General features: G+C 43.2%; 1 protein-coding gene across 1 annotated transcript in view; it reads right to left on the minus strand.

The window, feature by feature from the left end:
* The window catches only part of FNDC1 (fibronectin type III domain containing 1), a 102,294-nt gene that overhangs the window by 70,687 nt on the left and 13,301 nt on the right, over positions 1–18,306 (minus strand). Inside the window, 3 exon segments of the mRNA XM_021693192.2 lie at positions 3,390–3,458; positions 3,884–3,970; positions 6,282–6,476. Coding sequence (XP_021548867.2) covers positions 3,390–3,458; positions 3,884–3,970; positions 6,282–6,476 — 351 coding nt within the window.

The raw sequence follows: 18,306 nt of genomic DNA on the forward strand, positions 1-18,306 counted from the left end.
CTCTCTCTCTCTCTCTGGCAAATAAATAAATAAATAATCTTTTAAAAAAATACACATGATGCTATTGAAAACTAAAATTTTCCAGATGAAGAGCCGATGAAAGCAGAATGACCTGCATGCTGAGTCCCAGGGTTGGTTGAAATCAGAGCTGGGCCATGGTCTTGTCCTGACCCCAGTGTCTGGCTCGGCACAGACCAGATGACCCCACATCTGATCACAGAAATAAAAAGCTAAAACAACTTCAGAAAAGAAGTCTGCAGGGAAGGTAAATAATAAGATTCCAATAGCTAAATGGACTCGGGACCTCTCTTCCCTGGGGACAAAACAAAGGGATATGGGTTTACATCTCAACAGGAGGGATTTCACATTGAAATACAAAGAAAACTTTCTAACTAAAAGATATAAGATGAGCTACCCAAAGCCAAAGCCAAAGCCAAAGCCAAAACTTCTGCCAGAGTTGCAGTTCTGCTTAGTCCTCCTACTTTCTGAGTCCTGAGGGCTTTCAGATTTGGACGAGTGACTAGTCTGAGAATCACTCGAGTCTGCCTGTCATGTTCTTCCTCCTCCTCACGCTCACCCCGGCCAGCGGTCCCCATACCATCTCAGCCTGGTGCCACCATCTTAGCCCCTCCTGGGCTCCCCCACTCAGCTTAGTCCATATCTCAGTGTTGTTCATTTTTCAAAGAATTTATGATTCTGTTACAGGCTGAATTGTGTCCCCCCTCAAATTCATATGTTGAGGTCTTGACCCCCAATTATCCCAGGATGTGACTGTCTTTGGAGACTGAGCCTTTTAAGATGTGATTAAGTTACAATGAGGCCATTGGGGTAGGGCCTACTCCCATCTGGCTGGTGTCCTTTTAAGAAGAGGAAAGTCAGAGATACATAGAGACACCAAGAATGTGCACTCACAGAGGAAAGACAAGCCAAAGAGAGACCTCAGGGGAAATCAAACCTACTGACACCTTGATCTTAGACTTCAGACTCTGGAACTGTGAGAGAAAATAAACCTCTGTTGTTTAAGCCACCCTCTGTGGTATTTTGTTATGGCAGTCCTCACAAACTAATACAGATTATATGCGTTATTTTTTTGCTTACATGTTTATTGTCTTTCTTTCCCACTAGAATCCAGTCTTCGTTAAGGCAAGCCCTTGTTTGTCTTACCCCCTATTGTATCTGTAGCATCCAGACCTGCCCCTGGAAAGCCAATGGCACTGAATGAATGAATCTAATAATTAGGGAAAGACAGTGAGGTCAAGATAGGTCTCCGCCACAAAAGGAGGACTTCTGGAATTTGTACTGAAACTACTGTTTCCAGCAGAGCAAAAGGATAGATTTTCCTCTGGTTTCAAGTAAAACACTCAAAGAAAGTGAGATGTTACCAGGCAAAACACTAAAGGGAACCCTTGGGGCCTTCCACCAGGAGCCAATGCCAATGTCTACATTTTGAGGACAAATCCTTTCCTTTGAATGAAGATACCTGGAACTCAGAATACTTACTTTGTTTAATGGGATTGTCATTTATTTAACCATTCCTCAGAATAGCAGCATAGCATATTTTCCAAGCCTTATAAAAAAAAGGCATAGATGCATGCTGATCATTTATTGATAACTTCTCATAAATTATTCTTATTATTTTTATTACTAATGACATGTAATTTTTTTTCTGGAGCACTGTAACCAAGTCTGTGCATTCTGTTATTCATTTTTTTAAAAGAAAAAATTCTGCTTTATATCTTATGCTGGAAATGGTTTCAGCTAGCAATTTCTTCCAGTATCTTTTTTATCATAAAATATAACAAATATAGTATTATATATTACAGAAGAGTGCCCTTTGGCAACTAGGGCATACAAAGTCTCCTACAGCGAGAGATTAAATGATTTCACAGTATGCAAAACCAATAACGAGCTGGAGCACGACTGTCTGTGAGTCCCAGTTCCCAGCGTTTCTGTAACTCGTGCTCACTCAGAAAGGTTGCAGACACACACACACACACACACACACAGACACACACACATATGTTTTTATTAAAGAAGGCATAAGAAATTAATTACTTAAGAAAAAGCAAAAGAAAATTACTTGTTCTAAAACCACTGTCATTCGGAAAACTTTATCAGAAAGATTATAAAAAATAAAATGGTCATCTAAAATACAAGATTCCAATACAAGGCACTGAACATCTGTCAGTAAAAAGTTTACATGTGCCTCTTCAGGGGTGGACAGTCTCGGAATAAACACCCTTGCATATTTTGCACATTTCCTAGGTGCACTACCATCTTGGCTATTCGACTGTCATCATCCTCTCAGTTTTGACTGTAGCCCTTTGCTCTTGTCCCTCCTGTCACCCTCATACACACTCGGCTTCCACTCTCACTCTGGAGCATGACTCTGGAATCCATGCCTGCCCCTTACTTCTCTCTTCCGACTTTCATCTCCCCACCTCCAATCACCTCCAAGATGTCTCCCTTCCAACACCCCATGGTCGCCCCAAGTCCAACATATTGGAACAAAAGCATATCACCTTTCCTTGAAAGCCAGCTTCCTTTTCTGGTTGTTTCATTTTTTCACCCCCTTTCTGTGGAAAGGGGACTTTGAAACTGCCTACACCCATCAAACCTGACCTGAGAATCAGATTATGGTCATTGGTTTCAAAGTACTCACCTTCCTCTCAACAACAACACCAGATTGACGGACTTAAAAACAGCAGTCATGAAAACAGAATACAGGTCCTCGCCATATTGCCTTTGGGATATTATCCAACCACACTCCAAAATGACTGCATTCATTTTGCATTATTTTTTCACCATTAATTAAATGTATTCAAAAAAACATACAAGAAATGTTAACACTTCCCTCAACAAGTAAAACAATATGACTAGACAACATCAACATCCAAATGATAAAACAGACATATATACAAATATGGAGCAGAGATGGAAGGCAGGTGCTCTAACATATCACAAAATATCCCATGCTTATGAGAAAAGAGAGAAAGACTTGATGCACCATATTAGCCAATAAAAGCCACTTCTTGGTGGATTCCATTCATTTATGCCATCCACAGGTAACAGAGCTATAAATATCCTCATCAGGCCAGGGCTGCCATCTCAACCACCATATTTGCCTGTTAACAGTGCAACAGTAACCCCAGATGTAGACAAAGACACTTCCCCACACCAGCACGTGAAAGAACAGTGCGAAATGAGCAACACTGGCTGCAGTCTGGGCCATCGGGTGCAGAGCAGATTGACCAAAACCGTGTGGCATGTGTGTTAGTTTAGCGATGGGAACTAAATGAAAGTTGGTGAGCACATGTGTGTGACAGAAGCACAACCCTCTTGCGAGATGGTGCTTCAGTGAGGACATGAACCGAAGGAGCACGTAGTACCTGTGGTGGTTTCATTAAATGGTCCTGGACCCTTAATGGGAAAACCATCAATCCGGATCCATTCACCTCCTAAATGAGGAAAATGCAACTTCATAGTTAGAAACGAGGACGATTGGATTTTCCACATTTCAGTGCAGCCCTAACATATGTTTAGTGGTCTTTTCAACAGTCCTCAAAAGGATCCACTCAGGCCACATCAGTAACGAGGCACCTAAGCTTTCTGGACATCACATCTTCTTGGTCTTTTGCACATGGCTTACTCTAATGAGTACTCCAAAAATTTAGGACAAAACGCTAACAACCTACATCAAAATTACTTTAAAAGAAGGGATAAGTCTCTCCTAGTTTTCTATCTTTCAGCTTGCTATACAAGTCATTCTTGCTCAGGAACCCTTTAAAGATTCTAAATCTGTATAGATCCGAGAAAGCAAAGAGGGATGTTTCTCCCCATCTAAGTAACAAAAATACAGCCTCCAATTCTAGGTATGACTTACCAGGCAGGCTTTCAGCTCTGTAAACCGGACGGCTCACTCCACTGGGGTTTTCTGCAGTAACCAGCACAAAGCACACTACCCCCGGCTCTGAAACATATGGTTTACATCAAGCCACCGTTTCAAATCTCCAGGAATGACAGTGTGATTCACTAACTGTCTCCCTTATGTATAACCAAATATAAAAATCTGAATTAAGTGACAAGTCTAACTACAGCTCTCTCTCTCTCTTTTTAATCAATATCACTAACATTCCTCTCATGCAACGAAAATATGCCTGACCCAAAGAACACGAAATTTGTTTAGTACAAAGTACATGGCATGTCTAATAAACCTGGATTCATAAGCTGTCAACAGAAAAGGCTTTTGAGCTTTTTAATGTGAAATTAATGTAGGAAATAGGAACGCACCATCCACTAAGTAGGTGTTTTATAGTCTACAGTGTCAGTACCTGCAAATAATATCTCCCCCTGGAAGCTTCAAACAGAAAACTCCAAAACACAGAAAGAAAATTTCAGGGTAACTCATAAAATTTAGCACATGGGAAATCTTCATTGCAACATGTAAAGCTTCATGAAATTTTTCTCCTTATGACAGTGAATACTCCCTTTACTAGGTCTGCATGTTGTCTTTGACCATTTCAACAAAAACCTAGAGAAACAGCTGTTGGAACCTTGGACATGTTAATCTTGAAATAACTGGGCTTCACCTTGATGTGTATATAGGGGTCAAGGTCAAATAGCCATGGTCTCTTTGGCTGAGCTCCTGAAGTTGGTGGGACGGGAAGGGAAACCGAGAGACCACATTACCGTGTGAGTGTGCCCTGAATTTGCAGCTGCAGAAAGGAAAACTCCAATTGTGCTGGTTTTCCTCAAAATGAATGACTGTGAAAGGTAAGTGAAGGCGCCAATTCCTTGGAGAGATGAGAGTTTGTGGGCGTTTGATGGGACGGACGGTTGGAGAGATAAGTGTTAGTTGTGTCAAAGGCAAGAAGCATATGTACATTTCTCAAGGTGAGAAGTGTTCCTATAACAGAACTTCGGTTCTAGGGCCAGAGGCCCAGCAACAGCGACACAGAGATGCCATCTAGCACCCCTGCTGTGCTCGAGGTCAGTAGGACCTCTGTCTGACTGTGGCAGGGCCTGGTAGCATGTAGGGTTTGGCATGGCCTGCTGGACTAACTGGGAAATGCTCTCTAGGGTCAGACAGCACACAAAATCATGCTTTGCCAGGCACTTTCTCTCTTCATTCTGAGGTTATTCGCATTTCAAGGAAATTTAATCCACATGTCTCTGATTCCCATTAACTCATCAGTGAGTTACTTGGGAGAGACTGTTTTTCAGTGAGTTCTAGGGCTCTCTTTTGCATGTTTTTCTTCTCTGCAGTGATCATAACAACCTAAGGTTTGAACAAGCAAAGATGACCCTGCTCATGCCTTGGGTCCAACAGATTCTCCATTTAACCTCACTGTCGTACTTAGTAGGGTCATACTGATGTGGAAAAGATTCAGAGAAATGTATGTTTAGCTGGAACCACGAAGAAGGAAATCTGGCTCCTTTGATGTCCCTTCTATATACTTTCTGCTCCGTTACTCAGAAAGTCTAACATTATAATGCAGGAGGTGGAGAGAGAGTAAATGTGTAGACAATGGCCAGGAATCTGAGGAGCCATGAGTTAGTTGATTTTGATCCACTAAAGGAAGGCAGGAAAACGGAAACCCAGCGCAGGGAGACCTGGTTGTCAGAGATGCTGACTTCTGTTACTTCCTTACGATCCATCATGAGGTTGGACTGTAGAATAAATGGGAGTTTCAGGCTCGTAGGATCAAAAAAGCAAAAGATAGAGCGTCCCAAGGAGGCAGCTCAAAGCCTATGTTCAAAACCACCTACACCTGCACTTATAAAACAATATATTTAGGAAAATTTTTAAATATTACAGACTTCCAGAATCAAATTTAATGGGGAGAATGTCATGTCTTTGAACCAGATGTGGCTAAGCATGACATACCACACACACCCTCACAGGGACATATTATTTGAGTAATCTCTAATTGGTTTATAAATTAGAAATCTCAAGATTAGGCTACAAAGTAAAGTTTCTAGGAAACAAAGAACCAACATGCTTTCCAAAAGCACATTCAGAAACTAAAAACTGGTTTCCTACATTCATTTGGAGAACTACTCAGAAATACTTGAGTTCAAATGCAGAATGGGAAGTCCAAGGGCAAGATAAAGATTAAGCAACAGCCTCATGACCTCAGCTACCTGTTCCCAAAGAACCATGAGGTCCCTGGAGCCTGGCCACACTGTGTCTCACAAACAGCCATCCTACCTAAGAAGGGAACTGAGAATGTTGGTGTACAGTTAGTTCTGACCGGGAACAAGACCATAGAGTCACTTACCCACATCCTCAATAAGGAAGGAGTGCGTCTCGGCATTCACCTTGATGTATTTAAGACTTTTCAGTGACTTCCCATAGGCAATGTTGTAATGCTCCACGGGTCTACTGGTAGCATCTTTGGGTGGGTCCCACGTGACTTTCAGGCCCATTTTAGTGGACAGCAGTTTCACGTGCCTTGGCTTCAGTGGGTGGTCAGCTATGCAAACAGCGCAACTATCAACTTATGGGAATGGCAGATTGTGAAAAGGAATTTTTTTCCAATGTTCTCTGATATTGTTATCAAAAGAGCAAATGACTTTTAATTTGTCTGGTCCTAAAGACGTTAAGTATAGTCATGTTTGAACATTGTTACAGTATGAGAGAGCAAAACAAACATATCAAACCCACAAGCTTTTATGTATTTTGGATAACTGTGGGTGGTAAATTTAAAACAAAAGTGAAACAAATCAAAACAAACTCTAGGCATTCTCTGGCTTGATTATGTTGCCTTGCTAGTGCAGGAATAACGAATTCATAATTTGACATGTTCTCCAGAGGCATTCACATATCAAATAAGCTCTTAGTATTCTGTATGGTACAGTTGGACAATCTTTAAAATACCTCCGAGAAGAACAACATAAAATTGTCATGATGGGGACGACTAACCATTGCATCCAAAGCGAGATAACAGAAGCATTCATTTCCACAAAGAAAACAAATCAAGATCATCAACACCTTGGAAGGGAGGTAAGCTTCTGGTTCATCTGCATAGAGTTAATTTAAATGTTTCCATATTTTGTCCCAGAAGAAGAAAAGCAAGTTATTAAGAAGCACAATTACATTTTTATCTTCAGTTATGAGGTTCCATAAACATATTCTTGATTTTGAAAAATAACCCAAATGACACATAACATTTTGTCAAACAAAATCTCTCAGCTCACATTGTAACAGATCCTGCAACATTACATCATATGAATAGACGCTAAACATTCACACAACAGTCAAACAAATTTTAGGCAAACCTGGATCTGAAACTGTTTATTCAATGATACAAGGCACTCTCAGGAAAGAGAAAAGTAATCTAAGAAACCCAGAAACCTTTAAACTGAGTACCATGAAGAAAAATGAGTTTGGAACCTCATGGAAGAAGAAAGGGGAAGGAGTGTTTTTTGACGATACGTGGACTGGTTAGTATGTGATTTTGATACCAGGTGAAAATTCTGAACACCATAACCACAGATGATGCTAGCATACATCACTCATCCCTCCCCAAATTGCCCCACTGCCTCAGGAGTAAAATGATGAAAAAGGAGAACTCATATGGCCTCACTCAAAGAAATCCAAGGAATGAAGAAGAAGAGAATGAATCTGATGATTTCAAAGCAGTAAAGAAAGAGTGCCTGTTTTGGAGACAAAAGCATGTTGTCAGACTCCGGGCAGGAAGCAAAACCCACAAAGCCTCCCCTCCCCAGTTCCAGGGATGAGGATCCCATAAGCCCATAATGGGAGAAATCATAGACAAGAAACCTAGCACTCTCTGCAAAATTTTGAGTTGAGGAGATTGTACACACAGTGCGTCGGTGACTTTCTGGGCATTTACTAGCAATCATGGCTACTCTTCAATAATTCTCATGTACCCCTCCCTCCTTGCCCACGAGAAACCTTCCAGGACTTACTTAGCCAGAAGACTGGGGTTCCCTTCTTTCAGTTCCCTTTCTTTCCCCCAAAGCTTCACTACAAAAACCTCTCCTCCTTCTCTGCCATCTGACTAACCAGCTTTTTCTAGTCGTGATCCCTATTTCCCCCAACTAACCAGCTTTTTCTAGTCGTGATCCCTATTTCCCCCAACAGGGGCAATCAGTCCCAGGAATCCAATATTTCACGCTGACTGAAAGGTGTGCAAGAGCAAAGCGAGGCTCCCCGCCCCCGTCCCCAAACTGCAAAGGGATGCTCATGGTTGGGCGAGTCTCCCAAGGAAGAAAACAAATGAAAGAATATGTGAATAACGTTTTTCTTTACAGTTCGAGTCCAAATCTCCCTTAAGGAAAGTTAGCGCCTGGACAGACAGCCAAAAACAAGAGGCCAGTGACCCCCAAGCACTGTCACATTTTCTCTTAGGCGCTCGTGATTCAATCAGTACAATACTGCCTAGGCTTGAAAATGATTGACTTTCATTACTGATAATCTGAAAAGAAGAACAATTTATAAATATACTCAATTGTTCTTCCTGGCCCTGCCTTGCGTCTATTCTTGGACACAGCATAAAAGAGTTTCCAACACAAGTGAGAATCCACATTCAAATGGTCGCATCAGCCCAGCATATGGGGAGATACTTCAAACCTTCAAGGAGCTCCAGTAAGAGATGCACAAAGTAAAGAAGGGCAAGGGGGAAATACCTCTGGGTTGCCAAAACCTAATGACCATCACCTCACTGTGCTTACACAATCGGAGCTTCCAAGTGTGTCTGTGCATGAGTTTGTTTGCCCTCCTCTAGCCAATGATCAAGTATCATCAGTGTGTCTCAACTTGATAACTGCCTGAGCCAACATTTGGATGCTGAGAGAAAGGCCATATGGTGCTCAACTACAGTAAATACAAATGGGAGAGGGCAATGGACAGGAGGAGAGGGTTTATGGAGTGTCTACCACCCACCGCCACGGCTCTGAGCACCTAACCCTACGTTACATGAGGTGCTCAGAACACACACCACCTGGGAGGTGTCATTTACTCCCTCTGTATTCCAGATGAGGAAAGAAGGCCAGGAGCAAGGTTAGGGTTCACCCAGAGTCATACAGCTGCCCCAGAGCGGAGTCAGACGCAAACCCTGCTTCACCCAATTCCAAAGCCCAGCTCTCCCCCTCCCAGCTCACAGACCCTCAGAATTTGCCCCTGCTCAGATATGACCTGTGACCATTGCCATCGAAAATTAATTTAGGAAGCCACCACCATTCTAAAACAAATCACGAGGCCTCCAGAGTTGGGTTTACCATCTCTTCCACCATGCCACTTTCCTCCCTGGGGGGGCACTCCTGCCCCCAATACACTGTTATGGCACCTTGTGCTGGGTGTCCTCATCCTCCCCCCTCTCTGGAAGGAATGGAAGAAGTGGATGATGTGCTCTCTCAGGGACATTTGCATTCTTATGACAAAACCTAAGACCAAATGATTTTTCTAATAGTGACGTCTTAGGCCTCAGAGAGTTGCCTAATGAAGGTCATTTGTGAACACAAAGGCCTCTGGGAGACCTGGAAACCATACTTTCAAGGCAGCCTTACCGTCAATCTCCTTAAGATCCATCCTGAATTTACGGTTTTCCAAAGGCCTTAGGCCAATCTACCATGACCCTTCCTCCCACCCTCCCCCCAACACACGCAACCTGGGTCCGTTAAACAAACCATATGGTGGCTTGATTAGCAGATATTTTCATTCCCTGGATTGTTATCTACTTTGATATTTCAAACTGATGTCATTTTTGATGCTTCCTAGTGAACATCATCTGTGCCCGCTTAGGAAGAGTTGGAGGAAGAGGAAGAAGAAGAAGAGAAGAAGAGGCCTGGATAGAAAGCAATCTTTTCTGTCACTCCAGCCCCATCCAGAGCCCCTCATGCCTGAGCTCTCAGTGAACTCATCAAACCAGCATCTATCTGAGGAAGAACCAGTCTGAGAAGGCACAAATCAATGCACGTGCGCTTGAATTACTTGACAGAAAGCTGCTTCTTGGGACTAGAAATATGACCGTATGTTCTCTTCCCGATGATTGTTTTGTAGGTCTCCTGATTTCATTCCTTAAATGTGCAGTCAAGGCATAAAGGCTGTGAAATTGGTTTCCAGGTCTGCAGACTGCATTCTGGTTCTGTGTTGTGGGATCAGTATTCTGGGAGCATAAGGATGAAATATGACAAAGTGATTCCTGATTTATTCTAACTGTTCTTAGAAACTTAGACCAGACCACCCTCTCTGCTAGATAAATGCAGCACATAACCTTTTGTAATAGTTTTCTATATTCTTGTCTAATAAAGATGATACTGGGTACATCCTTTAAAGCTATAAATCCCATGAACTGCCTCTCTAAAAAGGAAAAAGGACAAACCCAAAGTCAAGACAACAGGAATTCTATGGCCCAGCAGAGGGAACACGAGGAAGTAACCTCCCAGAGCCTGAATGACAGGTTAAGGCCACGACAAGCTGTTTTTTCCCTTACCCCAGGATACAAAATGAGGAAATGAGCTTAAGTGGCAGCCTAAGGGATGTTAGGTTAAGTATAAAGAATTTCCTGTCCATGTCTTTTCCCATTTCTCTCCATTCAAGGTGACTTTGAATGGAGCAGATGGTAAGGTGCTCCAGATAGAAGAAGGAAGCTAGTAGAGTCTGCTACAACTCCAGCAATTTCATACCATGAGAAAGTCATTTCCATAGTTCATGCCAATAAACATTATCCAGATTCAAGGATATTTTGCCAGGGACCAAGTGGCAATGGTATTTTGGTGATCTTTTGGATACCCAGCAACTGCTAGGCTAGACATTTCTGAGCCATAGCTCCTATGAGACCTCTACTGGTTTGTTCGGGAACAGACAATAAGGGCACAGTCAGCACCTAGAGTTGTTACTTTGGTCTAGCTCCAAATTTCAGGTCTTATCCAAGACGGTTCTAGGAGGCCACTTTGGCTCCAGGGCCAAAGTATGGATCCATTTCTGCTCAAGGATGGAGACCAAAATTCCAATGGCTCTGGAATGTCTGTCTTTGGAAGGTCTTCAGCTTCTGCAGAGTGACCTCAAGGGGTTCCCCAGGGCTGAGGATGCCCTCGGGATGACAGAGCTAGGTTCCCAGGGCCAGGCTGGCCTGACCAACATCTGCAGGGCCCATTTCTCACAGTAGACAAGGGGCATCACACCTCACCTGGCCCTTGCTCACCTTCCCACTCTGGCATCTTTCTTGACACCAGATATTGACCATACACCTGGTGCTCACTTAAATGGCTGATGGATTGAAGAAAAAGATGTTGGGAGGTTTTAGACTCACGAGGTCAACCAAGGATTTCCAACCCAAACACTTCTAAGGACCAGGAAGATCAAGCAAATAGTGAAGACATATTAAGGAGCGTTGTCCACTGTGTCTAAAGGCACAATTTCGTCTCACTTTAGGTACAGATGTGTTCAAGGACTCATATCTCACTGCCAGACCTCCCTCTGTCCCCTGAGAGGAGTAAAGGCTCTGAAAAAAACTGGCCTGGGTTCCAGAGAAGAAAGGAAGTCCCATCCCAGGATGGCTTTGGGGAGGGGACTGTGGGATGCTATACAGGCTTTGGCTACTAGCAAAACCGATGACCGCTACATGTCCAGCGCTGGCCTAACCATCCCAGACCAACAGTCCCTACTGCCTATGTGATAATCCCATGTGAGTTCCAAATGGTTCAAAGTGAATCTCAGTATCTTAACTTCTCATTGTCTTGCTTCAGACATCACCGCCCATCTGTAAGAGTATAGTCATAGCCACAACGAATGAAAATACATATATTCCTAGAAAGGGAATTCCGTGAAGGGCTATTTCTCAGAATAAAGGGAAGGCAAGTTCAGCATCAGTTGATAAAATGAATCAATGGTAAAAGTAATCCAAAATGGACACAATTCATGGAGAAATCATGCTTTGAGGACTGTGATTCAAAATAGTAACTGAATATTTCTGGATCCAAAGTATTGTTTTTGCTTGTTTCGTTTCATTTTACTTTTAAAAAACAACACAGTGACTTCATTATATTCTCCATATAGGCAAAAAATCAAACTATCAGGTTTATTATTGATAAAGTTACATCAGAGAGGGTGGATCTAATGTGGGACCATCACCATGCTTCCTATCTCCCTCCCCTCTCCACTTGCAGACCCTCAGGTGAACACAGAGGGGAGAGCAGAGCCTACAGAGCAGACGGCGTCAGGGCCACTGCCACACAGGCCGGGAGAGAGCAATAGGCCTGAGCCACAACCCAGTGCCCTCCCCTATGGAAGCAGGCCCGAAGAAGAGACTCACATGTCTGTGTCTTCTAACCCATTAATGCCATGGAGTAGAGAAAGCAGACAAATGGAGACTGGGCTCTAACCACTCACCCCTCAGATACAGCAAGCCTCAGGGAGGACAGAGGCCAGAAGCGAAACACGAGGAGAGGAAAATGAAAGTCCCCTTAATGTCTCCAGCAGGCTATTCCCTGGCCCCACTGGGCATGACCATTAACCTGAAGTCAAGCTGTAGCTGCCTCTTCAGAGAGAGGATCAAGACCACTTGCCCCACCTTCAGGGGCCTCCCCAGGACTAATCACTGTCCCACTATTATCCTCCTGGGGTGACAGATGGGGATCCTTCCGGCCCCCAAAAGGCTCTGAAATGAGGAAGGCTCATTCTTTAGCCAACTCCAAAGCCACACTGACCTCTAGGCTGAAAATCCACTCCTGCCTGTCCTTCCCCAATCCCATGTTTTGCCCAGTCCATGCTATCCAAACAGCCCACCAGAGTTTAAGCAATGAGATGAAATACCATACACATATTCTGATAATACAATACCACCAATATAAAAATGTCCCAATTGCAATATAAGTCCTTCCCATTATAAAATTCCCAAGGAAAATTTAGAGTCCAAGAGTGAAGCCTTCTGGGTCTTATAGCTTAAAATCTAAAGAAATTAAAGGCTAGGTTTCTTTCCACTCTTACTTCCTGTTCTGTCTAGCCTCAGCCAGAGGAGATTCATCTAGTGCCCATATGGGGTAGCCCCTCGGCCACTGCAGCCCCTGCCATTTTTCACTGGAACTGGTGTGAATTCTTCAGGATTCCCTGATGTAAAGATAATTAAATCCAAAGTCTTCCACCTGCCTAGATTCTTAAAGAGCCCCAAGACCCTACAATCTCTATAAGGCAGCAAATCCAAAATGTGCAGTGTAAAGGACACATATTATTTTTGTCTACCGGATGAAGCCTCCCCCAGTTCTGGTAACAGATTTCTGTTCATGTGAGCTCAGAGGGCTCAGGAGACTTCACTGGAATCGTTCTAACTGGAGCTAGACCCTGGGCACTGCCTCGGCTTTCCAGTCACGAGGCTGTGGTGGAAGCATCTTAGAATTGTTAGTGACAGCTCTGGTGTCATGTGGAGAGAGAGTCCAGGGGCTGTTAGAGCCCTTGATCTAGGGCTCAGTCCCTAAGGTCAGCTCAACCCCCGCACTTCTGAACATACAGCTCCACAACGCAATGAATTCTGGTACTTAAATGAGTTCAAGTTGGGTTTTTGGCCACTTGCAGTCAGACCCTGATGGATTAATCAAGATCTTCTATGAAAGTCAAAAATAACTTTCTAAAGCTACCCCAGTAGCCAGTACGTTTAGTCACAAAAGGCTGCCAGTGTGCAGACACACCCCCCAAAAATTAAGGCAAATACCAGCCAGGGATGGCTGCCATTCCTAGCGGAGCGCTGCGTGCAGCCCACCCAGTCTGGTAGTCGCTGCTGAGGGACAGGAGCGGACAACCTTGTTGAGAAGGAAACCCCCAAAGGAATGTTAAGAGCTTCTGAAATAAACTAGTCCCTTAAAACCCCAAAAATTCTAAAATTATTTCTTAAGTATACTAAGGATTGCTCTTTAACGCAACAAAACCTTCATGTTTATGTAAGTCTCCCTACTTCATCTTTGTATGAAATACAAGTTTTACTTTCCACTGGAAACCGCCAAATACTTCCCAGACTCTGAAATGAAGAAAACACAGATCTCACTGCAACCATGAGTGTTTGACCAAAAATTCAATCAATAAGCCAGAAAAGGTTAGGATGTAAACCGGTGGGAGCGGGGGGGAGGCTGTGGAATCAACATGATCTACAACTTTGAGACTAATTCCAAGGAAAGGTGGAAAAATTCAGCTCTTGTCCATAAGATACCAGACAGCAAAGGAATAGTCACAAATGTAGAAACATCCAGATGGTTGGCAACACATGGGCAAAACACTGGAACGCCCAGCCAAGTTTTAATAACTTATCAAATGGATGGAATTATATTTGCCAAATAACTATGACGCTCCCCTCAAAAACAAACAAACAACAACAAAACAGGGCAAATACAGGTTGTTTTGCAACAGTGTGAAGTAACACTCTTATGAGTAAAATCTACATATGGTTGACTGCATTTTCCACCTGGAAGACTGGGGCTGGGTAGACACAGTCGAATATTAAAATAATGGTCTGGCTTCTCTTCTGACATTTCACAATATGAATGGGGTTCAATAAAAGTGTTTTCCACAATTGGCATGGTTCTCTATGGATAACTGCTTTAAAAAATAAAACCGACAGGTCTGGAAGTCTAGGTCTTTGGAGTCTTTAAACTTAAAAAACACTCTATAGAGCTGAACGAACTTTGCAAACAAAACCTCTGACCCCACCACGGGGAAGCCACGCAGTGCTGTTCTCGAGTCAGAGAAACACCAAGGCAAGCAGATGTCCCGGGTCCCCCGGGAGATCGAGGGCAGCCAGGGCTCTCCAGACTTTATCCCTGGCTCGCATTCCTCAAAACCCAATCCATCTTCCCTTGTCACGACGTGCTCCGCATGTCACTGGCTTCCACCCCCATGCCCAACGTGTCCTGTCACGTTCACCTGCTGAAGGCATACACAAGTAGAGTGAGAAACCAGAAGACTCAGAATGCCCTGAGCAGCTTGGTGTGTGGCTGGAGCACCCTGGCCCTCGCTGCCTGCAGAGTTTCCTAATGAACAGAGGGACGAGCGAGGCCACTAGGCTCAGTGTGTGCTCTGCTCACCTCCCCCAGCCTCAGCTAAACCTGAGTTCCCTGCCCTTGTCCCCAAACCCTCAGGCATATTCCAGTATTCTGATCACAACAAAGCATCATTTTATTCAGACTAAATGGCCAAATTCACAGGCGTACATGCCAATGAGCTTATAAGGGCACTAGATGGTCACTGAATACAATTGTGAATCACATTTTTTTCTCCATCAGCTCAAAGAAGCCAAATGGTGAAGCCATCCAAATCTCAAAACTCAAGCCACTGGCTAAGCTTAAGTAGAGTTTGTCTGAGTCCATTTCTATCCTCTCCAGACAGTTAGCACCTCCATCACCTTCCTCCGCCTCTGTGCAAGCATTCTTTACCTGGGGCGAGTTTCAGGTGGCCACATGTCACAGAAAGAGGCATCCTCATACGTGGCTTCAGTAAACTGCTCCCCTGGGTCGTGGGGTGGGGGAGGGGTGCTGCACATAAGCTGGTCATGCCCTAGGCTGCCCAGTACTCCTGTCAGGGCATGGGAACTTCCCAAGGAAAGAGCCCAATGCTGCATGGGCTGTACTTTCTTTACTGTATCCCTTTCTCCTTAGGAGTTGGCCCCCAAGCTCCCACCCAAGGCCACCTGCACCCAGCAAAAGCTGTCATTCAAATGCCATCTCATTACCCTCAAGGGTTAATGGCTTCCTATGGGAAATTTCTGCCTAGAATGTTCTAGATTCTAGGTTGTTTTTTTGTACTGGGGGAGAAAGTGGGGTGAAGAGACAAAGGCAGAATATCTGCTAATATAATTTACCTCACATTATTCCCTTTCATTATCTTCCTTCCTCCCTGTCAGCCACATTCGGGAAGATCTATAAAGCAGAAAAACACACAAAATGGACAACAAAATGAAGCAGCAAGGAATTGTTTCAAAACAAGCAGCAAGTGGCAAAACTAAAATCAAATTCTCAAGCCCAAAGAATACTCTTAAAGTGAATCTGCTTTCTCCTTCAAGATGTCTTGAGATGTTTTAAGTTGAATTTTTATTAGTTTCACTCAAGAATGGCCCGTTTCCCAACTAATTTATGAAAGTTTACAACTTGCATTGAATTCAGAAAGTATCATGGCAGATCCATTTCCGGCTTCTTCCTCCCTTGTCTTCTTCCACAGTAGAAACTGGGATGCTAAATATTCATGGCCCTTCAGCCTTCCCAGTAGCTATGGGTGGTCATGTGATCAATTCTAGCTAATGACACGTATGAGGAAGTTACTGCTATCACTTCCAGGAAAGCATTATAAAGGGGTCAGGATCCGCTGCCGTGTGCTTATGACCTTTTGTTATCTTCCTGCTTTTCCCCACTCTGGGATGTCAACATGACACCTAGCCATGCTGCAGCCATCTTGGAACATGAAGTGGCAAGCCTGAGTATGATGACCTGGCCTGGGATGGCAGATTGGAAAAATGGAACAATCCTGGTTAGCCTCTCTGCTCCTGAGTTTATTGATGAGTGAGATAAACAATTCTCTTACCTGTTTAGCCACTGTTCTTCAGATATTGTGCTATTAGCCACCCAATCCATTGCTACCTGGTGACATCATTTCTGGATCCATACAATCAAGTCACATTTTCTCTTGATCTCTAAATGAGAGCTGCTTTGTTTCAACTTTAATTTATTTCTGTTGTTGTTAAGGGACCTGCTCTGGGAATTTAATTTTGACAATGTCAGTGCTTTATTTGTCAGTATTCCACAGACTTGAGTCAGTACATCTGTCCAGAAAATGATGCAGCCAAAAATGAGAGTGAATTTAACCCACAGAGCTGGCAGAACTTATCATTAGGATTTAAAGTTTTAAAGCTGTTGGCCATTCTAGTCAGGAACTAATGTAAGCAAAAGCTACTGTTCAGAGAAAAGACAAGAATGTTTCCCCATCTAAACCACCAGCTTTCCAGAATGATTTAGGGAAATGGAATTGGAGGGATTGGACAGATATATTTATTTTAAAAAACAATAAGAAAACAAGAGACCCGGAAGAGAAAATGCATATGGATTGGAAAGGAATACAGGACTCATGCCTGCTACTGACTGGCATCAGAGATCCCACTAGACACCAGTACTTTCCAGGTTTTTGTGGGATCTTTTGCACATTCTTCAAATTCAATTTGCAACTGAGAAATAGTTTCTCAAAGAATTACCATTGTTTGCTGGTCCAGCTTAAACTCAGCCTACTATAAACTGCTTGATATGCCAGCCAAAAAAAACTCCCTGAAAATTCATTCCTTTTCCCAAAATGTGAAAGTCATTGTCTAACTATGTTAAACACTTGGGTATTACTGTCACTGAAATCACCACTCATCTTACTCAAAAAGCCCCCTGAAAAATACCCTTAGAAGACAAGCCAAGCAAATGTTGTGGAGAGGCAGGTATGAAACAGAGTAAATGAGACAGACATGACCGGAAGCCAACGACCACATGGACCCAATGACAACCCAGACTGCTAATAATAATCATCTTTTAAAATATGTTTTCATATTTTAAAAATTAACATTTCAGATAATCACTCAATGGTTATGAATAAAGGCAGAGGCAAACAATCTATCAATGAAGGGGAAAGAAATGCTCAACACACCTCATGAGCAAGGAGTTTAAGTTTTGTAGTGGGGCCACATGTGATCAAGAAAAAATAGAGAGGGAAATAAAGAAAAAAGGAAATGAATATTTGTTATTTACCCATTTAGTAAGAGCCATACATCTCATTTATTTCTGCAACAGACGTATGTTGAACACCTACTGTGTGTCAGATTCTGAGCTAGGTGCTGGGGACCCAGAGGTGATTAAAAAGAGTTCTAGATTACCATAACTATCAGCTCTTGAACCTCCATAAAAACTATATCAACTGTGCTTTGGTATCCCCATTTTTATAAATGAGGAAACTCAGTCTCATAGAGTTCAGTGACTCTCCAAGGGCACACAGCTAGTAAGTTACATTGGTTAAACCCAGACCAATCCAAAACCAAAGACCATGCTCTTTCTACTACTCTTTGTTGCCTCTCAGCTGCAGTTATAACTGAAAGGGATGAATGCAGGCCTGGAGAGAAATCAGAACCAAAGGTACAAAACTGTAAGTTATTGGAGCACCTGGGTAGCTCTGCTGGTTGAGTGTCCAACTCTTGATCTTGGCTCAGGTCTTGATCTCACAGTTGTGAGTTTGAGCCCTGCACTGGGCTCTGCACTGGGCATGAAGCCTACTTTAAAGATTTTTTTTTTTATCTGAGAGAGAATGAGATAGAGAGAGAGCATGAGAGGGGGGAG

Source organism: Neomonachus schauinslandi, chromosome 8 (assembly GCF_002201575.2).
Source record: "Neomonachus schauinslandi chromosome 8, ASM220157v2, whole genome shotgun sequence".
Taxonomy (NCBI): domain Eukaryota; kingdom Metazoa; phylum Chordata; class Mammalia; order Carnivora; family Phocidae; genus Neomonachus; species Neomonachus schauinslandi.